The sequence below is a fragment of the Chaetodon auriga genome, chromosome 5 (genome assembly GCF_051107435.1).
Source record: "Chaetodon auriga isolate fChaAug3 chromosome 5, fChaAug3.hap1, whole genome shotgun sequence".
Classification (NCBI taxonomy): Eukaryota; Metazoa; Chordata; class Actinopteri; order Chaetodontiformes; family Chaetodontidae; genus Chaetodon; species Chaetodon auriga.
In genome coordinates, this window is record NC_135078.1 from 15,174,969 (window position 1) to 15,200,386 (window position 25,418).

Below are 25,418 nucleotides of genomic sequence, written 5' to 3' on the forward strand. Positions count from 1 at the left end.
AGCCACCTCCAGCTACCTAGTTAGGATTAATTTCTGATCCTGTCACTGCTGGCAGGAATAGGATGACTCATTTTCTGCGAGAGAGCTCTGTGCATGCCATATTAAAAAGATTCCTCCTGAGTGCGACAATCACTGCAAACACAGAGTGACAAGACTCCAGAGACTCCAGAGAGGGGGGGGGGCAAGACAGACCAGGGGGCTGAAATGTGATCCTATAGTCTGTGGGGATGGTAGACAGCCATAGCCGGGGATTAGAGCTGAGTTCCAAGTTCTGTTCAGGAAAGGAAATGTTTCCTGCAGTTGGACTCACTTAATGATGAGAAGCTACTTGGCTAACTCCCCATGAATATAGCACCACCTAAAACAACAGTGATCAGTTTCAGTCTGCACAAAACATGAGCTACAGCTGAGGAACCGCAAGCTCTAAAATCTTGCAGTGCCTCGGGGGTGTTTAAAAATAAAATCAATAAAAGTCTTTACCAGAGTCAGGCTGCAGTGGATCGTCTTCTTCGTCCTCCTCATTCAGGCAAAACATCAGCGGCTCCTCATACTCCTGAGTGAAGAAACAGGGAACCTTTGACCAAACAGCAGCGAGACTTTCTCTTCAGGCTACAAGCACACCACAGAAACTCAAAAAAGGAGCAGAAGTAAGTACAAAAACACAAGTGTCTGGTGAGCGGCTAGGTGTGTGACGGAGAAAAATCAATTAGGTAACCATCTGTGGCACATAAAACAAGTCCTATCCGATGACCAGAATCAATCATGAGCCACACCTCTCCAAACATGAAATACACGCTTGACGGCTCACAAAGTCGGCTATTCAGTGGCGCGTGCAAGGTGCCAACTCCGACACCTCAACAATGAGAGCGAAACAATGTGGGGCATTGAAAGGACAGTCAGTGCCTCGCTCGAGCCGTGACCGCTGTTTGCCACTGGCTGATGCAGATGTTCATGGAGATTGAATGGAGCTTTGAGAGTTTTAAAATTTGAAATTAGATATCCAGGACTCTTTTTTTAAGTAACACCTGTTATGCTCTGGACCATTTTGGAAAGAAAGGAAACTTATGTTCATACTCGACTCAACACATCAGATAAAGCTGCTTAAACACAAGTTCCAGGGAGGTTTACAGTTCGAATGGTCACATTTTAGCCCATAGCTCTCGGTGCATTATTAAGAGAAAACGACTGTCCTTGCAGCAAATACTCACATTTTCTTCTAAAGCAGAGGTTCCTCCGTTAATATCAGAATACAGCACTGAAAGAGGAGAAAACATTCTCAGACGCAGCCATTAAACTTCAAAAGAGGCTCAAGTAAGCACAGATGTTTTTCAGTTTTTAACGATGTACAGTATGGTCCATGTAAGGTCTTATTTTTCTTTTCATAACCTGCGTAGATTCTTTACCATGTGGCCTTGATCTCTTTTCTTTTCACTTAACTACCATGTGCATCCCAGATCAAAGGACACGGTGCATGAGTGATAACCAGAAACAAAGCAGCAACACGCAGAAATTAGTGTTTGGGTGGTTTTGATACAAAGCCTGGGGGTCAGGGACAAAATTTAAAGACAGGAAATGTAGGAGAGGGAAGTGGCAGCGAGCCATAAAGCACATATAGGTGGAGAGAGAAAGTTAGAGACAGAAAAATACACATGAGGAGGTGAAACAAAGGGCGAAGGCCAAGAAAGGAGAAGAAAACGTTGGAGAAGCTAAAACCAAGCTTTTTTGTCTTGAAAAATTGTTGTTGATTCTTTGTCCATCAGCTAATCAATGAATCAGCTATTTTAACTAACATTTCATAAAAACATATTGCTTGGCTGCTCTGCTGTCTTGCACACTATTTTAATACAGTGACCCATGTGATCAGTGTACGCTCTATGACTAGTTGTTTGGTTGCTTTGGATCATATGACCTTCTTTCACTGCACTGTTCATCAAATTCACACAACACACTAGAATCCTCTTTGATGAATCGTTGCAAAAGCCTGATTCCTCCACAGGAATCTTTCGCAGTGTCATCACCTGCTTTCCCTCTCTTCATTTTTTTTCCACACACTTACAATACTACAAATCGCCACCGGAGGGCAGTCAATGTCTGTCAAGACTGTAGGCTGACTCTAGCTTCATAAACTGCCCAAATAAAAAATGGTAGACCACTGCAACATGAAAGAGAAGAGTTAAGACAGGATGGTTTAGTTTAACCAGGCCTCTCAAATCCCACAAAGCAAACAGAGCAGGAAGGGTTTGATACCGTTCTCCATGGGATCATCCACCACTTCTTCCTTCTCTAAGATGGTCTGCACACGTTCCCTCCTCAGTGCTTTGATCTGTGTGTGAAAATGGCTAAGTAAGTAAATTGATTTTGCCTCCATGCTTACTTTATAAGTGAAATTACACATTTTCCAACCACCTTTATTTTGATGGTACTTCCAGGTACATTAGTACAGGCACAATCATTAATTAAATCTCAGGTTGATTTGCATATCTCATCATGACATTTCTGTTCTCTTACGCTCCTGGACTCACCTAACTGACCTTTAACCAACACCAGACAACCCTGACAACCCTGACTCACCTCTCTGAGGAAGTCCTCATCTCTGAGCCGGTCTCTGAGAAGCAGGATGTCAGCGTGCCGGCTTTCCTCCGAGCTCCACCGCAGGTTTTGTCGGACGCTCAGAGTCAGGTTCCCCGTATCGTGGCAGAACCTCAGCAAGCGGGACCGGTCTGCCCACACCTGTGACAGGCCAGCTGGAGGGGTGGCCAGAGGGTTGGGTGGGCTGCAGCACAGTAGGTGGGTTAGTTTAATCACACACACACACACACACACACACACAACACACAAAAAAGTGGACTTTTTAAGCTATTAGAATATATAAACAGATTTCTAAAAGCACCGAGTGTCACTCAGTGCAGATGATAGTCTTCTCTTTTGTCGGGCTGCAGAAACAGGTCTGCAAAGCTGTGCTCAAGATTTATGAATCCAGATTGAGCACAAAACATTCCTGAGTTTGACAGGTCATACTTACAGGTGTTTAGCATTTTATCTGTTCATAAAATCTACATCAGCAAGCGTACTTCCAGTATTTTAGACACAGAAAGAATGCAAAGCACCTGGGGTCTTTCTCTGTGCAGTTTGCCTGTTCCTCCTGTGCCTGTGTGAACTTTCTCATGCAGGTTAGGTTAACTGGCGGCTCTAAATTGTTAATGTGAGTGTGAATGCTTAGTTTGTCTACATGTCTCAGTCCTACGATTGACTGGTCAGCCATTGTCAGCTGGGATCAGCTCCAGCCCCCCGTGACCCTCTAAAAAAGGATAACTGGGTACAGCTAATGGACGGATTAATGGAGTAACGCTGGGTTGTGTCTACATCTGATGGAGCTTTCCCTTACTGTGTGTGGGAAAGATTTGCACTGAACGCATAATGTTACAGTAAAACAGTGATTCATTTGTCAGTGTCTCTCCCTGAAGTGCCCTAGCGGAGCTGATAATCTTACTGTGTGAGCAGCTCCAGGAGCTCGGTGTTGCCTGCTGTCTTTGCCAGCTGCAGCGGTGTGACTCCCTCTTCATTTGGCAGACTGGCGGCCATCAGACCCCCTGGTTGACAAAGCAGCAGCTCCGCCAGCCGATACAGACCCCATCGCACAGCCAGGTGGAGGGGAGACTCCCTGAGACCGTGATCTGGGGATAAGGGCAGAAGTATAAAAACATAAAAAGTATAACTCTGCAAAGATGAAAGTATGCGGCAGAATTGAAGACAGCTGCTGAATGGAAGAGGGAGGTGAGATTAAGAGTGAGATGAGAAAAAAAAAAAAAAGCCAGCAGCAAACTGTGAGAAAAATAGGAGAGAACTGACATGTCAAGAATCTCGTCTGGATATCCACCTCCCCATGATAATTAACCTAAATGTCAATGATTGATTCCTTCTTTTGCACAGCACTGGATCCCTCTGCTCCACTGACCCACTTTAAGGCAATGAAAGCTTTTCAACAAAGGGGTGGCGTTTTTTTCTGTACCTGCCACTCAATGCAGTCCAGCAAGGTCTGTATCCAGGTAACTGATGTGCATCAAATCAGCTACAGTCGGGCGATCGGTAAGCTTCGAAATGCTATGTTGTACTTTTAAAAGGACGGCGTACATTCACCATAATCTTAAATATGTCAATCTCCGAACATTCCAAGAGGCAGCCTGGTCAAAGGAAAATTATTGGATCTTCTTAATTTAACTGCCACCAAAATAATAGAAGCACCTTACAACGATATACAACACAAGCTACGTGTCTACTGTAGCCACTGCTCCTGCCTGCTAATGAGGTTTTGTGTTTTTGGGATTTGTCCTCAAGATTTTTGTGACTTTCACGCATAATACTGCAGCATTTGTGACTAATTACCAGCAATTCAGACAGACTTTAACTTGAATAACAATACGCAGAGTATGACAGCTGTCATAAAGGTCTGACAGCCACCATTTTCATTGTTGAGTGTTCAAGGCAACGCGAAGCAACTTACAGAGACACAAAGAGGCCAGACAGATGCCGTCTGAACTGACTGTGCGTCAGACACTAGCCCTGCAAACATGTGGCAAGAGGTGAAGAGTCACAAATCATGGTGAATCACAGATATGATACACTAGTACTGGTCAATGCACTGACAACACTGACTGAGGGACATTGAATAGGACATGACTTCACCACATACTGTACCCTCAACTGTGACCATCAAACACAATCAACACCTTAAACATCAAAAACCAAACATTCATCACAACTGATATTCACTGCAAGGGCCTAGTTTAGTTCATGGCTGTTGTAGGATCTCTCAAATAAAAACCAAGCTGAAAGGTGCTTTATTTAATTAAAGATTATATATCTGTCCAGTTTGCCTTTGTATTATAGTGAACAGGAGAGAGTTAGCAAGCACAAGGATGAGGGGTGATAAAAGCCCTTTTCACACACATACTGTAGCTAATCCATGCTTCAAATCCAATAAAAGAATTTAATGTACTTTACTTTTACAAGAGATTCATTGTGTTTCCTTTTGAGGTTACTTTATTGAAAACCACCAGACAGGAACTGGTAAAATTAAACCCAGGTTTTTACTTTACAGACCTAGAAGGCTGCACTTCAGTTCTTAAAAAGGCAGTTTTCTATTTGTCCAAGAATATTCTGCATCCAAAACGCACCAGGACGCAGGCCTTGTTGGGCTATAAAAAACAGACTTCACAAGATAACACTTTTGCCAGCTGTATGTCAAAATTATGATGCGCAATCTTTCAGAGCTGCACTCAGTCCAGAGGGAACATAATAATTCCAAGATCCAACCAAGTCTCTTGATTTTGTGCCAGAACGGCAATTTGTTAAGTATTTCCAGTGCCTTTAAAACTGCAGGATGCACTTTAAACAAATGGTAACCACCAGAGGAGAGTTAGGGATTGATAATTTAGTAGCATGCAGCATCGGCAATAGAGTGATGTCATGAGCAGTGTTATCAAATTAACTGCAGACATTTAGAGGGAGACGTTGCAATGAAACAGACTGCTATAACTCTATTAACGCTAAATCTAGTTTGTAATTTATGTAGGTGGCCCCACACAAACACTCAGATCGTACAAACAGATGGTGGCATCTAGTAAATATGGTGGTCATCACACACACACACACATAAACACACTTGCCCTCATATTTATTGAGCTCTGCCTCAGGCTACTTCCAGATGGAAAGGCTCTATTAACCACATTACATGCTGCTTAATTGGCTTTGATGAATTCAACAGGAGCAAACATGTGACCACGTTCACTTCCGATTTCATCCCAGCGAGCATGGAAAATGGGAATGATGGCCGAGGAGAAGGGGAGTGGAACAGACAGAGTTGAACAGTTCACCTACTTTGCATAGCACCGGCTCCAAGTTTCCAGCCTGATGCTGAGAGATGAGGCTAACATTCCTTAACCTTCCTCATCTGTCGACTTTCACTCTAAAGTTTCATTTATTTTTATATTATCTATCTACTGTTTTAAACATTTTAGATTTTCCAAATGTTCCCAGGCATCATTATGTAATAAAAACCGAATAAAACATGCTTTCGTTCAACATATCTGCACAGGAAAGCCCGTTGAGCAAAATAACATAAGCCTGCTCTCACCGTCTCCACAATGGCTCCCCAGTACATTCCAGTTTTGGGGGATATTCAGGTTGGCCATGGCCAGGGCCACACGACGATCCATAGCCCAGCGAGAGCTCTCCTGGCCCAGGTTGAAGAGGCTGCTCAGCTCTTTGTGATCCGTGGAAGTCAGACAATGTCCATGGATTACCAAGTGCTCTGCCAGGTCCTGAGAATAAAGCAGTCATGAGTAAGATACAATCTGTGATAACTGGTGCACACTGCAAAAGAAAAACAGTAATGTCCACTACAGCTATGCAACTGCAGCGAGATGATTTCTGATCAATACATGTTTGGAGAATTTTATGAATTGAGATGAGTGATTGAAACTGATACATAAACTATAAACTGTGAAATAATGTCATCCTTTTTTGCACAGCATGAAGAATCTGTCTACAAACACGCATGGGACTGTATTTGAACGTCTTCTCTACCTGAGCATCATCCTGGACATACTCCAATGAAGCTCCGCCCACCCAGGTGAGAGGTGTGGTTTCAGAGCACAGGTAGGCCTGGACAGAGACCATCTCAGCCAGGTTATGGCCTAAAGAGGGACGCAATGCAGCAAAAGCCAGACCTTACCACAGACAGACTCAAAAACAATAAAATATAGCATCTCAAAGAAATTTCAAGCATCTGTCACAACAATAAACTGAAATTGATGCCCGCCTGAGTGTAAAAAAAATATATATATATAATCATAGTCTGTGATGAATGAATGAAAATAATTATACACAGTTTGTAGGTAACAAGCTAAAAATTCATAATCACTGGTTTTCATAGCCCAACTATTGTAGAGAGTGCACAAGCCTGCTGGACTGCCTGTTGCCTGTGTCAACCTACACAGAGGCTCAGTAATGCTGACATATTGTTTATGGAGCCGTTTCCCTCCTGAGAGGAAGCTGATAAGATTCTATGTCTTTCCAGACCACTAGTCACAGACTGTGAGTGTGTGTGTGTGTGTGTGTGTGTGTGTGTGTGTGTGCGTGTGTGTGTGTGTGTGAAGATTCAAATAGTGATATACTATTCCTGAGTATATCAGACAGAAGTGGAAAACCTGGGATTGTCAGGATACGCAGTGTTATGTCTTTCTTCCAAATAACGTCTCTTGGATTTTCATGCAAAACATAGCAAAAGGCATGAAAACATAAATACAATAACACAGCAATACAACACACATCACATGGACATATCCATGCACATACCAGGCACTATAAAGCAGAGCATGACATCACTCTGGGCCCTGGTGACATGGACCAGTGTGGATCCTTCCAAAACAACATAGACCTCTGCATCCTCTGGCACCGAGTCTAAACCCTCCAGCAATGCGAATACCTTCGCCTGGCCCTGAGATAAAGAAAGGTGAGAGAGAAAATAAAGAAGAAAGATACTAGAGGGGAAACAAATGTTTCTTTTCCTAAAGGTCAGGCTCATTTTAGAGGAGGACTCTATTCTGATGCATTGTTCTACATTTCTGTAAAGTACACCAAATCCCTTGACAGCATTCCTCCAGAGGGTACAATAAAACATTCCACCTCAATAAAAACAGGAATGTCTTAGCGTCGACTGCAAAGACCTGACCTGATCCCAAAAGGCCAGAACACTTTAGACTTCTGATCTGAGGTAGAAGAAGGTGAAATGGGGCAGAACACTCACACTGAAAAGTACAGTGATTGGCAGCCTTTACAGAAAAACTCTGTGCGGCTCAGATGTGGGTGTGACAGCATGTTAAATATCAGTCCCACTAGAATGTAAATCCTCACTTAAGAGGCCAAGGTTGAGCTGTTCTAGGTCACTGATTAATCTAGGTCTGAGTATCGTTTGAAATTGTTTGATACCAGACCAGATACAGAGCCTGCATTCCGATACCAGCACCAAAATTCTTCTTTTTTTTCTTTGATACTTTCTTATTTTTTAGAAAAAGAGGAAAATATACTCAAATGTAGCTGTCTAAGAACACCGCCTCAATCAAATGGTGTAAAACTGAGACAGTTTTGATTTTGAAACAAAGAACAGGTTTACTGAATCTAAGCCTGCTCATGACATTTTAAATAGTCTGGGTAGCACGCATATTTCAGTGTTTATTAAAAGTGTACTGAGGTCAACCAGTGATCAACATATGAAAAAAGATTTGCATAGAGATCCACTGAGCTATCAGAATCATTAAACTCAGGATAAAACGCCTCATAGAGCTACAGTTTGTCAAAATCATTGAACCATTGTTAATATAAACATATTGTTATGGCTTTAAACATTTCCTGGCCCATGCGCTTTATTTAATTGTGCTGTTTGTGCTGCAACCGTATCTAAGTTTGATGGCAGATCTTTTGCAGTTTGAATATCATGACAAAACATCCACTTCCATGTTCAGTCTCCCAGAATACATAAAAACTTCCAGTGCCACCAGCCTGCTTTTTCGAGCTGCCGCTTTCCACCAACATCCGAGAAGAAATCTATTGTAGAAGACATCAATTTGTCCACCTACAGTGGCCTCAATAGACCAAACAGCAATGCAGCCACAAGACATACCGTGTGGGTTATTCTGGGAAACATATCAAACGGCTGACTGAGGCAGGAGTAAAGGAGACAGGTTGAAAGAAAGTAAATGTAATTTAGAACGCTTAACTTCAAATGCAAAGAACATCACAGATTAGTGTTGGATGGTGTAAGAGTGACTGTTTATTTTAAGCAGTTTCTCGCTCTCGTTCGCTCAGGAGAGTCTATCTATTAGCCTTGCATCACCAGAACAGCTGACCTGATTTCTCACGCTATATAACTGAGAGGCTTTTCTCTTTACTCCTCTCACCACCTCAGATACACTGTCAGTGATCCTGCCTCCGTGTCTCTCCGTCTCATCTAATCCCACCTTCAGGTTCACTTAACCATTTCTTTGTCTCTACTCGTTGACAGACAGAACATCAGGTTACCTTAAGTTTTATAATGTCTGCACAGCGTCTCCCGTGGCCTCATTAAGACTCCTCACCTCTGTGTGACTGGCCAGATGTTGATGACTAATGACACAGTGGCCACCAGATGAAATACTGGATTAACAGTGGGGACTATCAGGCACATCTACGCAGAGGATGAAGCCTCACTTTCCCTGTAGTGAGGTTTAGTGAAATGTCTCATCAATTATTAGTTGGACTACCATGAATGCTGGCATAGATACACATGGTGCACAAAGAGGAATCCTAAAGATCCTCTGTCTTTTCTAGTTTCCAATTGTCTAGTAAAGTATCAAGAGAGATTAGCACAAAATTTAATACAGACATTCATAGTCCTCAGATAATGTATCCCAATGACTTTGGTGATGCATGAATTCTCCTTCTAGCACCTGCAGCAGATAATGCAACATAATGTGGTTTTATTGCCATGAAAGTTGTGGCAGACATTTACAGTATGTCCTCTGGATCGTAATAACTGCGATCCCTTAACTTTTCTTCTTGCACCACTTGCAGGTCAAAATGTATTTTAATGTGTCCAATACTTTGTTTCTGACCTGCGAAAGCTTGTGACATTCCCACCAACCTCGGCTGTGCTTTATGTTTACTGTCAGTTAGCGAATATTAGCGTGCTAACAGACTAAGATGAGTCACACGGCTAGCATTACTTGCTAAACATCAGCATGTTAGCATCGTCATTGTGAACATCTTAGCATGTGACGTTAGCATTTCGCTCTGAGGTTCAGAGTAACACTGTGTTCTTCCATGAATGTATTCATTCACATGTGAGCCTTTATAGAAAGCAAGCACAGTATCTGAGGAGATGTTTCATTACATGAAGGTGCATCCACATTAAAGGTTCTGTGACCTTTAAATAACCTCAAATTAAGGGAAAACAGCATAAAAAACCTGTCAAATTGACTGAATACAGTGTGAGCAATGCACCCCTGCTTTGATCAGCAGAGAAGCATTAGCTCTCATTAATGTTTGCGTAAATTGCTAAGATCCCAAATTGAAACCAACGAGACAATATTTGACCATGGTCCTGCCCTGTTTGACTACAGCTTGACCTCACAGACAACAGATCGATTCAAATGTTTAACACAACCAGAGACATCACAAATCAAAGTGATAGCAAACACGGGTTCCTTTCCAACTCCAAGTATGTGAATTACAAAAAACACCACAATGAATGAATCAAACAGTTACTGATTTACTAGTTATATGCACAAATGACAGGCTGCTTTTGTCACCTTTGTCCTGATGGATACGATTATTTTCGTCCTAAGAAACTATGATTCAGTGCTCAAATAATCCAACTGCAAAACCCAGAAATGTTTTATTCAAAGATCAATAAAGTCCCTGTTTGATCAAAGTCCAGAACATCAGTCTCTGTCATCATGGCGCCCTCGTCGACCCTACCGCCAAATCAAGTCCCGTTTAAAAAAAAATGTACATACAGTAACTTTAGTGAACTTTAAAGTACTGATTTGATGCATGAACAGAAAACAGTTGTGTCCTTTCAGATTCAGCATTTGATGCGTTTTTCGTTAAATAATGGTTTGGCCATGAGCACAAAACCTCTGCCACAGACTTTGGGCTTTTATAAATGAGGCTGCTGATCTCTCACTGCATTCCAAACTCAATTTGCAGAGATTTTCCACACGGATAACGAACTCTTGACATTAATTGGAGGAGCTGGTCTTAAACTTGTCTGCGAACTGGAGCACATACTCACATACAGAGGCACTTTCCTCCTGCTCAGCTCCATCTGCACAGCAGCTGCAGGCAAACAGGGACATTAAACAGACATTTGAGAGGCAAAAATGAAAACTCTCAGTGTAGCCATGCGGCTCCTCATTACTCCTTTGGTTATTTTGGTTATTCAGCCTGCTCCTCTGATCCTGAAGAGATTATCAGACCTTATCCGAGCCAAGTGGAGTCTCTCTGATGAGACAGGATCGTCTTTTGATCTCAAGTACGTGAATAATGATTTTAATGATGATACCTTCTACCTTGGTGTGTAGAGACAGCACCAAATATGCCCAAATCTGCAGTGTGTAATCTACTCCTGCATGTGTGTCTCTCTCTGTGTGTGTGTGTGTGTGTGTGCCTGCTAAAGTATTGATTGAGTTTCAGAGCTGCAGGATTCAGATCTGTTCTTTATCAGTTGCCACTTCCTAAACTGGACACAACAGCAAGGTCTTAACTTAACCATTTTTTTCAAGGAATTGCTTCCTGTGAAATCACATTATCTTTCGCATGCACATTTATAGTTATGCATTTAATAGCAATAATAGACCGAATGCTATTGTGGGAGAAGGCAAAGCATGAACGAGCCAACAGGAGTGTGCAGTTTTTCCTATGTGTGCTAGTTTTATGACAAAAACTGCTCATCACAGCTGACACGATATTGGATATTTATCATTAAACACAACAATCTTAGAAACATTCATGTGCTTTTTTCTTCATGATCCCAATGAATTTAACTCGTACTTTAACGTTGACCTACTTAGCTGCAGAACAAATTTGAGGCTTTTTACAGGGCTGTATCTCCCCAGTCGTGCAGGGCTGACATTTTTGCAAACTGTCAATAACATCACAGGAAGCGCACACGTTGAAAAACAGCCAACAGCCAATAGAACAGGCTTTATTGATGTGCCTACCTTACAGGAGACCAAACTCCGGCAGAAGAAGCCTGACAGAACGCTTCAATTTAGCAATAGGAAAGCAGAGCGCCTAACTCATCCTCCTTCGGCCGACTGCTCCTTCAGGTGACGGTGTCAAAGCTACAGGTTGAGAGATGGCGTTCAGTCGGTGCAGCTGCTGTCTCCAGCCTGGCTCCACTGACAGCATCCTCCTCTGTCAGCGCTGATGCTTTCTGCCTTCCGTCCGACTCAAATGCAAATTCCTCCTCATGGGTGAAAGTTGGCCGTTTCTTTGAGGTTACAGCGACCTCTAACGGAAGGCGATAAGACGAGGCCTACATGTTGAGACCTGCGTTACTGTCGGTGGAAATTCAACACAGGGTGAGTTGAGAGGGTTTTTCAAAACTGTCTGAACACAGTTATGATGAGGCTGTTTCAATATTACAAAAGATTTATTTTCATCTGCTCATAAAACATTTGTCAAGACCAAATATTATGAAAATACAAAGCAGACGTTCATGGTGAATCATTCAAACACACACACACACACACACACACACACACACACACACACACCACATTTACAATTGAAAGTATAATTACAAAACTCCCAGTAAAAGTAACGCTTTACACTCTCTCTCTCTCACACACACACACACACACACACACACACAGATTCTTCATACAGTAAATGCATGTTCTTTGATTTCAGTCACATCAGGTTAAAACACCAGAGTGAGACCATGGGTTTGGGTTTGTCAGTCTCTTAAAACCTGTACCAAAATGTTTCTGTTTGGTGAAGTCTGTGACGTAAAGTCGTGTCAGGAAATTTCTGTCTCATGTTTCAAAAAGAGGTTTTAGAGTTGTAAAGGCACTCTAACCCGGTCTAAACAGTTTTTGTGCCCCTCTGCGAGCCTCAGGTGGCCTGAAGCTGTGGTCTTGAGGTGCTTGCTTCTCCCTGGGCCAAGCCATTAGGCCTGCTGCTGCCAGAGCACGGCACCTCCTTCCTGGGAAGGGAGGAGGCGAACATTGTATCCAACATGCCCAGCACCTCTAGGAGGTCCTGCTGGTAGTCGATCTCTCTCCCCAGCAGCTCCTGCAGACGCAATAGCTGACGGTCCACAACTGGTGACTGGCCGATCACCGACTGATAAATGTCCAGGATCATGTCAGCCGCTGTTACGAGGACAGGAGCAAACCTGGGGTCAACCACGTTCCTGGAGGAGAAAGACAAAAAGGTTTAAGTACTCATGCAGCTAAATATTTCTGCATGATTTGATGTACAGGCTAACACGGTGTGTCTACACTTGGTAAAGTCTACTTGCACGCTGCATCTTACCCTATGAGGAAGTTGAGTAACCGAGAGAGCCCCTGCTCATCTCTTCCTGCCAGAGCGTTCTTCAACGTTCCTCTTCGATCCAGCTCCTTTATAACAGCAACTGTGATCTCTGGCTTCCTCAGTCTTATCCATGTCTACAAATAAAATGTAACATACTTGCATATTTTGAAATGTTCATTTGTGCATGAGGCAACAGAAATATAGCATGTGTCACTGTTTTACACTGAACTTTAAAACTGGAGAGAACCTCTTGAAAATGATGTCTGATTAAACTTCTTGCTAAGGTTATAAATACATGCAATATATACCTCCAGAGCTGTATCCAGAGCCTTTGAAACATTAAATTTCTTGAGCTGCTTGTCATATTTGGCCAAATGCTGTTTCACTGGCTTACTGACGAGATAATCATCCTGGAAAAAAGAAGAACCAAGAAAGTCAGAATCAATAGTGAGAAAGAAAAAAAGGCCTTGTATAATAACTCAGAAATAAAGCTATTAGTCAGACAGTTTGACCTTGTATTTTGCAGTGTCTCTTAGGGATGGATCACTCAACAGACCACATCATGTCTCAGACTGTTGACCTCAGCTACTTCTTGTCACTAAATGTAGACTTACCTGTTTAGGGACGTAGTTCTTCCCCTTCACAAAAACACGATATGATGGTCGTCGCCTCTGTTGGCCAGAGATTTCCTTCGGCTCTTCAAGGCTTTTCCTGTGTTTGAGACTCAGGATTCCGTTTGTCATACCCACAACAATGGACTCATCATCCGGCTGAGGAGAAAAACATATTTATAGTTTTAGTGTCAAGAATTCAGACTCTCCTTTGTCTCGTGTTTCTTTGAAGAGCAGTGAGCAGGCCCATTTAGTGCTGCGCCATGACTGATACAACAAAGACTGTGGTGGTGACTGAAAGGCAAAATCCAAAAGTGCTGAAAGCCCAAAGTAAAAAGGTCTTATAAGTTCACTCTCTCAGGCAGCATATTGTGTTCTGAAAACCAGACTCCCTCATGCCAACACTAAGAAGAGAGGAAGCATCATTTCATCTTGTTTCCATTGAAATCTCTGCCAATGCCAGACATTTCTCTTGGCTCCTGCAGAAACAATCTGTCACTTTGCAGTGTCAGAGCCTGTGACAGGAGCTAATTTTCAGCTGTTTTTTTTTTTTTTTTTTCCATGTTTATAGGCCACAGTCAGACAAATACAGTGTTTCCATCTTGGTTGACTGCAATTAACTTGCATCTAATTATCATACATTTAGTTTCACAGATTTGAATGAACCTTTCTACACTTAATGCTCCTTTACACATGCGAAAATAAAAATAACACATGATGAAAGGTTGGACTTAATTTCTTACAGCCAAAGCCAGACTGAGGATGGAGGCAGCGTAGTCAAAGTTGTGGACCACTTTATAGTTGGTTGTGCTGTACACCTTCACATGTCTGAAAGACAAACAGAGGCTCTGCGTTAGACAACATTCATACAAAAGTTACTTCTGAGTATGCAACAGCCATGGCAGATGAAGTGGCCTCTGACTTCCACAGTTTAGAACATTTTGTCTTTGTCTGCGATGTCAGACATACTATCCATACATCTGTTCCCACACCTGTCCAGAGACCCTGACAGCAGTCTCTGCCCATTGCTGCTGAGACACAAACAGGTGACCGTTTTGTGATGGTTCCTCAGTGACACCAGAGGCTGCCCTCCTTTCAGCAGATCCCACACTTTCACATAGCGTCCACCTAAACAAAGTGACAGACAGAATATTTTTAATGCCCTGCATAAATCTCACTACATATAATGTATCTGAGTGCAGTTCATTCCATTTAATTTTTCATTTCACATTTCCTATTTGTGTTCTGTCCTGCACAGCAGCCTGTTTCAACCTGAACAAGGCTGAGGGAGACTCACTTCTGAATGCACTGACTGAACATGATGATTATACTGCTGCCTACCTGCAGAGACGAGGAGTCCCTCAGAGGGATAGAGGAGCAGACTCTCCACTGGCTGGCCGTGGTCCATGGTCATCACGCTCTTATCCGCTCTGGCATCGAACAGCTTCAGTGTGTGGTCATAAGAGCCTAGGGGGGAAAAAAGAAAATGAAACAGCAACATTAATTATTAGTCACATGAAAGCAGACCAAACTCCTTCATCGTGGTCCTCACCCTTCCATCTGCTATGGCACTCTGTCCAACAACTCAAGAGTAGAATCTGGAGTGTGATTACTCTCACTTTCTCTCTTTTTTTGCTTCTGTTACTACGGACTTTGCATGTTGATTCTTCAATTATTCTAGGTATGCATTATGTTTTAAAACGAGACTGTTGTTACTCTTCCTGCAGCATGGAGTGCATGAAACATGATACTCATACATACCATAATACCATAAACCTGGTGGGAAATAAAAGACTGATCAAAAGCCAAATGTTGGTAGATTTTTGCTTTTCCTTTCCATTTACTCTAAAAGCCACTGTGACAGATGATGTATATCACACAGTGGTTATATTAAAAAAGTCTACTGGCTACAAAGTGTCAAAATATCTAGATAATTCTCGATGGATGCACCAAACACTGATGCTGATAGGTCACAACCTTAATTTCCTGTTTACTTTAACTTTTCTTTATACCATTTTTTAAATTTTTTTTTCTGCTTCCGTCTCACCAGTAATGAATAGATCTCTGTTGAGTTTGCTCGTGACACCGCAGCGAATATAATCGGTGTGTTCTTGATAGGTGGTGAGCTCAGTGGCATTTGGAATGTCCCAAAGTCGACAGGTGTAGTCATCTGACCCTGTGAGGATCTGATAACGGTCCGAGGTGAAGTCTGTTAAGTGGACAGCCCTGAGCAGAGACAAAATGAGAGACTAAATTTATATCAGTTCCCTCTCACGACCAGACATCTAGAAGCCAGTAAGACAGTTAACATGTTGTCAGAATCCTTGAGATCATCATGAAATTCAGTCGATGGATCACTCAAGAAATCATCATTCAACAATTTTTTTACTCCACAAGAGCTCCAGAAGACACAATCAGCTCGTCAAAAGCCTCCAGCATCCCTGAACAGCTATTCAGCGTGTAGAGCTGCAGAGTGTGTCAGGGACTGGTTCTACTCTTTGACTGAAGATGGAGAAATTCAAATTGTTTGCAGTAGGAACTGGGCTGTTGAAAAGTACAGCAAATATGCTCGATATAATAGTTGTTTTTGATTACTATATGAGAATATATTACGATACATGCTATAGCAAGACATAGCATGCTCTTGAAATCAAGCCTGTTCTTTAAAACTCAGTCTGTGGGCTATGACAGAACATCCAAAACATTAGGAAACACATGACACATGGGATACCTACTTCGTGTGACCTTTGAACATCCTGAGTGCCACCTTGCCGCTGACATCAAACAGCCGGACCACAGAGTCCTCACATCCCGCCACGAGCAGCTGACCGTCTGACCTGAACCTCCCACTGTATGCAGTGTCCTTAAACCGTGTAAATGTCTTCACAGGCTCATGGGAGTACGGGCCGTAAATGTGGATCTGCAGAAAAACCAGTGTCAGAATGACAACAAATCTCATATGCTGCATGCTAAATACTTGATTATTCAGGGGCCTGAGTGGAAACATAATTGCTTTATGAGGCGTTAATCTGAATAAACATACTCTTGTGAATGCTGTCACAGCAAAGTTGTGTGGAGCCACTGGGGAGAAGTCAATGTTTGTGATCGCTCCGAATTCTTTTATCTGGACCGGAGCCTGTGAGGACGGGACACAGAGATGCATTGTTAAGGATGAGAAACACATAAGGTTACACTACAATTGATCACAATGTTATTAAGACAATATACAATAGAAGAGACTCACCTTATAGTTTTTCCAGTACAGTGTGTCTTGTGTGACTTTCTCTCCAAGTTTAGGATAGACTTGGATTTTTGTAGGTTTAAATGAAGCCATTTCTCTGCTGACCACAAAATAGTCTGCCTGGCATGGTACACAAAATAAGAACATGGATATTAACATATAGTAAGAGATATGACACCTGGGTAAATTAAACCATTAAGCCCCACTGACCTGTTCATAGGTGCAATGTCAAACCCACAGAAATGTATTTTAAGTTTCAATTTAGATCTAAAAGTTATATGTCAAGGGGAATCTGTTTAAAAAGATGCATAAAACATCTAGAAACTTTTCATTTGATGGATTGGTGGAGCCACAAAAGCAGAGTGTGATGACAATTTCACGCAGTGTAAACATGATGTAGCTTCACCAATGAGCTGGAACAAGCCGATACAGACTACGACAGTCAGACTGGATAGAGTAAGGTAATTTCTGCAATTTTAAAACTATTCAAAGGTCAACGTGGTAAACTGACGGTAAGATGTTAATTAGCCTTTATTGTCCTGATCCACAAGAGCACAACCGGCAAAAAGCAGACATGAAATTCAACAACATGGAATGAAGAGAAACGGAGTTCACGTTTTCGATTTATCAAACAGCATCACAACCCACCAAACTCGTGAAGGCTAAGCTAACCACTTCACTATTTCGGGACAGTTGAGTTCTGCAGTAAGATTTACGACTGTGCGACTAAGAGCTAAACACGTTTTGAAATATCTAGCTTCACAGTGAATCCTTTCCTGATAGCTAAAATCACACGTAATGAAAATGGCTTGGAAACAAAACTAGCTTAACAGACATACCTGAACCAACGTGTTCAGTACTTGGAGCACAAGTTAGTTACCGTTAGCGTATTGCGCTTTAGCCGGCTAGCATTTTCTGCTAAACTGCATTTCTGATGATTCTCACCTATGAACGAAAGGTCCAGGAGTGAAGGAGAGTTATTTTTTAAGTATGACGTATTGAAATTAGACGATACCGATATTGGTTATCCACGTAAACCAAAAGGTTCTCATTTTAAATAGTTATCACGTTGCCTCTCGGTGCACTGGAGGACGCCATGATGATAAACGTGACGACTTCCGTTGGGGATGTTATATCTTTATTGTTCACTGAAAGGATGCACAATTTACATTTTAACCTCAAACACTTTCTATTTTCATTTATCGAATATTTTAAATACTACTGACGGTGGGCTGACACTTGTACTTTTTATAGGCCTACAAATTACTTAATTAATCCTCCAAATCTTCCTATTCAGTGAAATCTGAGAGGAGTCTGGTACTGATTTGACCAATTTACGTTTATTAATGTTTTAACTTGTATTTTATTACAGATGTTTTAAGCTGCTGTTAGAAATATATATGAAGGTTCAACCAGAAAAATAAATGAGAATCTTCGCAGACATAAAAAATAAAAGTGACCTTGTATTCAAAAAATTAGTTAATTACTTTCCTGTGACAGATCAGATTTACCAACATAACACTAGAAATCAATGTGTGAATGACACTAAATTACGAGCGTGAGTTTAGAAAAACACATCCGGCATGTTATCGATCAGAAGACGTCACTTCCGATCTTCGCTCCTTTCTCTGAGCCTCTGTCGACTGTGTGGCCCGCGTGTTTACACACTCCCAGGTCAGTTCACGTCTCTGCAGCATTTTAAGCTATCGCAGGCTCATATCATTTTCACTTCGTAAAGAAGGAATAGTTCCCCGTGTCACACGACACGTAAAAGTGTAAGGGAAAAGGTCAATTGTACTTGAACGTTGGAGAGGCTAAAGAGGCCTAAGCTAGCTGTTTAGCTTGGCTCGCTAACTGTCATAGCACCCCGTAAAAAGTAAGATTCGCAGACTTGGAGGCTGAAACATCAAGCATGACCCCACAGAACAAACTCTGGTTAAGGCACAATAGGAAGTATGCGCTTGTTTAGTTAACAGCTACCTGATTTCTCTTTGGGTAACGTTGCTAGCCTAACTTAGGCACTAACTTTAGCTGACAACCTCTGTTTGGTTCATGCAGAGCTTGAGTCGAGACTAAGAAGTGTTCAGCTATTTTGGGCCTTCTGGCAGCTGTGCATTCTTGTTAGTTTGCTGTGCCAAAAGGCAAAACGACGGGGGGAATTTTGAGGAGTTCAAGGTTTGGCATTTCATTGAAATTACAACCCCTGTGTTTCCAGTGAACTGCTGAAATCACACATAAGGAGCTTACAGCTTCATCAGTTGTCCAGTTGTTAGTCATGAAAGGGAAATTTATAAGCTATTTTGAATATTTGTCTATCACTTATTTCTCATAGCAAGTTCAAACTATTAGTGTGCAGTGATGTGTGTGGAATGACTGCTGGTGCTTTCATATGCCTTCTAGGTCTGTGTGAAGTGAGTTTTTCCCCCCCAAATGACTGAGATTTGTGAGCAAATATTAAATTTGATGATGTCCACATGCTGTGTCTTGGTCAGATGAAGGAGTCGATAATGAACCAGGAGAAGCTCGCCAAACTGCAGGCGCAAGTCCGCATAGGCGGCAAGGTGAGTTGTAGTACCAACTGCCATGTAACTTAAAGAAAATGTTTTTTCCTGTCCTGTCATTGGGTTAGGATTTCATATATTCTCATTCATTGTGGTGCTCTTAGGGGTCAGCCCGCAGAAAGAAGAAGGTGGTGCACAGAACAGCTACAGCAGATGACAAGAAGCTGCAGTTCTCCCTCAAGAAACTGGGAGTCAACAACATCTCTGGCATTGAGGAGGTACAGCAAAACATACAAGCATAAGTGGGCAGGCAGGTCTTCATGACGTTGATGCTCTTAATTCAGGGTTCCCCAGTTAATACGAGAGTAACATGTAACGTAACATAAACATAACATGATAGAAAAGGCCAAATTTGACAGAAATTGGACTGGAAAAATAATCCGATTCTCATCAAGTGAAGTCTCTTACAGGCCAGGAATTATACCACACCCAGACCAGTGCCATGCATGCCCTGGGGTGTGACTGTAATGCCCCTTCTACCACCCAGCTGATATGGCATGCCCTGTTTTGAATTGGCCACGGTGCCCTTAAAAGAAAGTTGCACATCTCCTCATTCAAAACTGCATGTGACGCAGCAAATAAACAAACTTATGTTTTCTATTGTCTCTGTCGTCACGCTGGACATCAACATTAACATTTGGTGAGCATTAACAGCTAACATGTTAGCTGACAATTGACGATTAGCTGACAATTGACGTGTGATAAGCACAAGTGACAATAAACACTGTATGACCTAAGTATTGATACATAGTGCCAGCTAACCACAAGTGTACATAGTTTATAAGTTGCTGTGGGATCTGACTGCCACTTATCTGTATACGGCGTTCAGTAATCAGTTTTATAGTAGTGATGGCGAGATGAAGCTTCTTGAAGCCTTGAAGCCTTCCAGCCAAAAGGTTCACAAAAAGGTTCATTTCTCCAGGCTTCAGTACAATGGAATCTAATATTACTTGTCAAATGTTTATCAATAAATAATTTTGTCAATGTTTGAATAACTCATAATGTAAAGGGAACAATTGTTTTCAAACTGTTGTAGTGTTTTAACAAGGTAAGGGGCAGTGGATGTGCTTGTGAACATGAAGAGGGCAGTGAATTTGATTGTGCAACTTCAGGACCCTCATTTATATTCAGAAACAAAATATGGACTGGGTCCAGCCACATTCCTCTCATTATTTTCATGCAAAGCACGAAAATGCCTCAGCATTGATGAGGTGTTGTTGTTGTACTGCAGTTCTTTAGCACACAACAAACACTTCACCTTCGATTAAAAGAAAAGACAGTGAAAAGTATAGTACATTGCATAACAAACATAAAACGCATAAACAATGTTACTGAAAGTGTACTTATTTTATTGGCGGGGAGATCAGATCAAGATGTTCCCACACAGCTGTAAGAAACGTTCTGTTTCTCACAGGCTCCAGCAAAATGCACCTCTATGTCACACACAAACCAACAAATAGCCAACACTAACCCCCGAAGTGTGAGCGGATCCATTGCGGTATATATACGTTCATAAATCGCGCAGATAGTCGAACCAATTCCTGAACCAGCGAGACTTCAAACGTCACCAGTGACATCACTCGCCCTAAATGACACAAGCGTCGATACGTGCTTCACTAAACACTTCCGGGATTTCTCGACACACGCTCCGAAGTGTCAGCACGGTACAACCCATCACTATTTTATAGTAATATTGCTGCGTTATTATCCGAAAGATGCATAATACTCACTATTGATGCATTCACAGGAGGCACCCTGTCTTTTCTCTGATGCTACATGGGGAATTAACAGGCTTAAGAGTTGGCATTTACTTCAGCATGTATCTGATACACCATCCAGCAGATATTGTATTGAGAAATCTTAATTTTTGAAAGGGTTTGCCTCTCATTCCCACAGTCGTCTTCCACTAAAAGAGTCCAGTTAACCAACAGAGGCTGATAGGGAGTTGAGGCGACATAATTGGAAATCTGTTAATCTGTTTGCAGTTTATCTTTATGGATGATATTGATAGGAAGACAGTCAGTCAGTTATTGGTGTTTACAGTGTAATAATGTATTGTATTAATTACTGATGGTGGCTGATCAGGCTATTTAGCAGCTAGTTGTGCTCAGTTTCAAACAACAAAATGCAGTAAGTAGTTGCCCTTTATGTGCGTATTTGTAAATTACTTTCGGAAACGTGATGTGCTTGATGGTGATGTTAACAACTCCTGATGAAACTTGACAGCTCAGCATTCTCGTTGCCCTTTTAAGCTTCCCTTTTATCAAGTAACATTAACAATTACTCAACCAAAAGCAGCAAATATTTCTCCATATAATACAACCTCCTCTTTCAGCCCACTGCTGTGTGTCTGCGGTGTATCTAGTGACAAGAAGAGAAGTTTCTCATCAGTGTGACTTAAAATAGCTGCATGGGTGTTGAAACTTGTTCAGATGAATTTTGATTACCCTCAGCCCATTTATAGACTTCATTTTATCTTTGAAAGATAACAATAAGAATTAATGAGATGTTCCCCAATAAATTTGTGTTTAAAGTGGCCTTGCCCTAAAAATGACTTAATTTCAGGCCTAGCTGTACGGCTAACTGAGCTACGTAGCTAACAGCAACAACAGTCAGCAACAATTTGTGGTTAGTTTAGCAACAAGTAAAGCTATCTGTCCATCAGGAAACCTAATAAATCAACAAGAGTTGAGGCAGAGCAGCCAGAGGGCATGAGAGGGAAACCCAGAAAACATTTTCACCATGAAATATGATAGTTGGTGATGTGTGACATAAAGCGCTACGCATTTTTGTGGGGGACCGTACAAGCAATGTGTTGTTGAAAAGGGTGTTTGTGGCAAATGAAGAAGTCTTCCCAGCTGTTCAGTTGTCTGGTTCAACACTGACCTCAAACTCCCTCCCATTTGTCTTCCTCTGTAGGTGAACATGTTCACAAACCAGGGGACAGTGATCCACTTCAATAATCCTAAGGTTCAGGCCTCCTTGGCTGCCAACACCTTTACAATCACAGGGCATGCTGAGAACAAGCAGCTCACAGAGATGCTCCCAGGAATCCTAAACCAGCTGGGAGCCGACAGTCTTACCAGCCTCAGGAGATTAGCAGAGACTTTGCCCAAACCAGGTACCCACTACACTTTTTACTCATCTGTTGGCACGTATACGTGGGTTTGTTTTTTTTTTGCTGGCAATCAACAATATGCTGTTTGTTCTTCTTCCCTTCCCTGTAGCTGGAGACAACAAGGCCCCCATGGTTGCTGCTGAAGAGGAGGATGATGAAGTTCCAGGTGAGTAAATTTACACATCCCCTTTTTAAAACAAGGTTGCATTAATTCTGTATAGTACTGTAGCGTTGACAGAACAGCATTATGAACAGTCCAGAACAGTCCGATAGTATGGATCATACATGATCTTGTTCAGTATAATCCGTTTGGTCTCACTATATCTGGATGTGTATGTAGAAAGGAGCCTCTGTCACCGACTGAATGGGTTCATTCAGAGGGCTGTTAGTTTTGCTTATATTCAGATTTAGTAATGAAGTTTTTTTTGTATGTTAAATAAATCTTATGCTTATTGAGACATTTTCTTACCTTTGTTACTGTTTTCTGTCCTCCCTTCTCTACCTCCCTGTCCCTGTTTTCAGATCTTGTTGAAAACTTTGACGAGGCTTCAAAGGACGAGGCAAACTAACGAACCAAGGCTCCGTTTGAAGGGCTGCACTTTGACACAGCAGCATTTTGTAATTACACATCTGTTATTGCTCTGTGGCTACACACAAAAATTGCTTTTTAATCGTAACCTTGACAATTGGACAGACAAGTAAAATTGACTTTTTATGGTAAGTGCTACCCATCCTTTTGCCTGATTTGCCTCGTTCTGCAGTACAAGTGAAGTTATTTAATTCAGCGGAATGTGCAAACCTTCATCTTTCTCACGCCGTCTCTCCTGCATTGTGATTCCCACTCATCAAAAATGTATTGGTGGAATTAATCATGTAATAAAGATTACATTGAAATTTCTCTGTTTAGTTTTGTTGGTTTTATTAATATTCAAACTCGTGACATAGACAGCAGTGTTGGTTAAATTTGAAATGTGTCTTTTCCATTAAACCAAAGGCTGAGAAACATGACAGAAAACTTCCAGTCTGTTTTCATATAGTAGAGCTGTCTGTCAGAGACACAGGCCGGTGCTGCTCCTTGTAGCTTTTCTGTAAATCTGTAAATCACTGAAGCTCTGGTGGGAACATCAGCAACATATTAAGTTATCAAAAGGTTATAATTTGTCCATAAAGCATTGTAACATCAGCGCTAAGGTGACCCCACGTCTGGCATTACACATGAGGGAGGTTCGCCCATTGGTGCTCCTAAATATCAGCTGGCAGTATATCTGTGATGCTCATTGTGGTGCCAATCCAGCCAGGTTAGGGTAATAATACATTCAGCTGTACCACGTGAGTTCGATGTTTGAAAGGGTCCAAAATGGTTTTTGGAATTAGGAGCACACAGTAAGTCACACACAGTGATATTCATATCTCTGTGCACAGTCTAAGCCTTTAATTGAATGACTTTGTAGGGTGGATGTTGAAACTGTCCTTGGCAGTCTTGATGGGTTTGTTTCAGTTTTTGTATGACCTCAGACCAGGCACAGTGCTGAACATTGGTGAAAATGACTACACTGAGCTCACCAAAATAGCTGGGATTTTGTGGCTTTGGCCACATTCAGTCATCTGACTAATAAGAGGTTGAGTGGCACAATCTTTGAATTTCTTCACCGTTGAAAATGTTTGATGTGAATGAGAGTACATGTTGAACAAATGTTCCTCACAGCTACATTAAAACCTGCATAGATACTGAAACAAAATAAAAAGATGGAATATTACATTACCGGTATGTAAACATACATTCATAGTTTAAATTCATAAGACTAATTGGGACACTATCATGTACATTCAGTGATAGAATGATATATTTAATATGCTTACAATACACAGTTGTGTCCCCGCCTGACCGGCTCTCATCATGGTCAGACCCCTGTAGAGACCAGCACTGAAGAGCCACTCGAAGTTACACATCCTGTCCTCATTAAATAAATCAGCTTGTATATTTACCTGCTCTGCATTCATCTGTAGGACTGTGAGATAATTGAATCCTGGACATGAACGTTTCAAATAGCTGGACCTTTTTTTTTTTTTTGTAGCTTTATATTATTATCAATGATGTGAACATGCACCACTGTTACTATAGTGAAATAAAAACAATAAAAAGAGACGTGGGCGCAGGGGGTTATTCGAGTACATGAAATGCTCCTCTGATAATGTCATTTAGGCTTTTAAGGAACTGAAACCTGAAACCAAATATTTCATATGACCATGGAGGTTTCGCAGAATTGTCAGGTCAGAAATGTGGTTCAAATGTGCACGTCATACCATAGATGGTAGATAGTTAAAACCCCACACACTAATGCAGACCTCCAGCAAACATGAATTGCAAGGGTTTGTTTGCTATGGAAGTGTTTCACTCACAGTTTAAAGCATGACAGGATCAGACGAGTCACGTATGTGTGAGAGTAAACACATGAGCAAAGTGTTTTTCGATTGTGACCTCAATGTCTATTTTTTTCATAGTTGACATTTGGCAGAAAAAGATTGAATTGCACCTTACATACTAAAATCAAGGGCACGGAAAGTCCTGCTGTCTTCCCCTCTCGCTCTTGTCCTGTGTGAGAGAGTGTGTGTGTGTGGGAGAATCAGATGTCCTCACAATGATGGCAGGATCGGAGAAAACCTTTGAAAGGAGTACATTTTGTCGGTCATCTCATTTTGTTGGCCAAGAAAATGCTGGGTTATATCTGGGGTTTGGGTCCACGATTAAGGGTCAGGAAGTAGATTTAGGATCAGGGAAATATTATTAAAGTGAAGACGCGCAGGTG

At 41.7% G+C, this 25,418-nt stretch overlaps 3 protein-coding genes across 6 annotated transcripts in view; 1 reads left to right on the top strand and 2 right to left on the bottom strand.

Annotated features, from left to right (window-relative positions):
* The window catches only part of LOC143321273 (rho guanine nucleotide exchange factor 28-like), a 37,054-nt gene extending 25,067 nt beyond the window's left edge, over nt 1-11,987 (bottom strand). Inside the window, exons 1-10 of one of the 2 annotated variants that reach the window (XM_076731531.1) lie at nt 11,760-11,987; nt 10,832-10,875; nt 7,357-7,498; nt 6,586-6,695; nt 6,134-6,320; nt 3,491-3,674; nt 2,572-2,773; nt 2,248-2,323; nt 1,209-1,255; nt 481-553 (exon numbers count right to left, since the gene is read on the bottom strand). In XM_076731531.1, the coding sequence (XP_076587646.1) occupies nt 481-553; nt 1,209-1,255; nt 2,248-2,323; nt 2,572-2,773; nt 3,491-3,674; nt 6,134-6,320; nt 6,586-6,695; nt 7,357-7,498; nt 10,832-10,864 (1,054 nt within the window). In that variant the 5' untranslated portion in view covers nt 10,865-10,875; nt 11,760-11,987. The remainder of the gene's footprint in view (nt 1-480; nt 554-1,208; nt 1,256-2,247; nt 2,324-2,571; nt 2,774-3,490; nt 3,675-6,133; nt 6,321-6,585; nt 6,696-7,356; nt 7,499-10,831; nt 10,876-11,759) is intronic. The other variant, XM_076731530.1, reaches the window with a different exon arrangement.
* A 190-nt stretch (nt 11,988-12,177) lies between these two features.
* On the bottom strand, nt 12,178-18,045 carry utp15 (UTP15 small subunit processome component). Of its 3 annotated transcripts, none has more exons than XM_076731379.1 (12): nt 17,878-18,045; nt 16,936-17,052; nt 16,735-16,827; nt 16,427-16,611; nt 15,739-15,917; nt 15,033-15,158; nt 14,684-14,819; nt 14,435-14,519; nt 13,695-13,850; nt 13,389-13,490; nt 13,081-13,214; nt 12,178-12,958 (listed from the first exon to the last, which is right to left on the bottom strand). In XM_076731379.1, the coding sequence occupies exons 2-12, from the start codon at nt 17,023-17,025 to the stop codon at nt 12,658-12,660; spliced, it is 1,587 nt and encodes a 528-aa protein (XP_076587494.1). In that variant the 5' UTR covers nt 17,026-17,052; nt 17,878-18,045; the 3' UTR covers nt 12,178-12,657. The 3 variants fall into 3 exon arrangements, with proteins under 3 accessions (XP_076587494.1, XP_076587495.1, XP_076587496.1); XM_076731380.1 differs by having other exon boundaries at nt 12,184-12,958; nt 17,948-18,031; XM_076731381.1 differs by having other exon boundaries at nt 12,184-12,958; nt 17,772-17,885.
* Nucleotides 18,046-18,533: 488 nt separating this feature from the next.
* On the top strand, nt 18,534-23,509 carry LOC143321194 (transcription factor BTF3-like). Its single transcript, XM_076731383.1, has 6 exons — nt 18,534-18,606; nt 19,425-19,493; nt 19,598-19,711; nt 22,413-22,614; nt 22,721-22,777; nt 23,134-23,509. Exons 2-6 carry the CDS (start codon nt 19,425-19,427, stop codon nt 23,178-23,180), a joined length of 489 nt encoding a protein of 162 aa, XP_076587498.1. The 5' UTR covers nt 18,534-18,606; the 3' UTR covers nt 23,181-23,509.
* The last annotated feature ends 1,909 nt before the right edge of the window (nt 23,510-25,418 follow it).

Coding starts and splice junctions, on each gene's coding strand:
- utp15 (XM_076731379.1), bottom strand. CDS start 17,025: ATGGCTTCATTTAAACCTACAAAAATCCAAGTCTATCCTAAACTTGGA. Junction 14,820..15,032: donor GGGACTCCTCGTCTCTGCAG/GTAGGCAGCAGT, acceptor CACTTTGTTTAG/GTGGACGCTATGTGAAAGTG. Junction 13,491..13,694: donor AGAACTACGTCCCTAAACAG/GTAAGTCTACAT, acceptor TCTTTTTTCCAG/GATGATTATCTCGTCAGTAA.
- LOC143321194 (XM_076731383.1), top strand. CDS start 19,425: ATGAAGGAGTCGATAATGAACCAGGAGAAGCTCGCCAAACTGCAGGCG. Junction 19,494..19,597: donor AAGTCCGCATAGGCGGCAAG/GTGAGTTGTAGT, acceptor TGGTGCTCTTAG/GGGTCAGCCCGCAGAAAGAA. Junction 22,615..22,720: donor AGAGACTTTGCCCAAACCAG/GTACCCACTACA, acceptor CCTTCCCTGTAG/CTGGAGACAACAAGGCCCCC.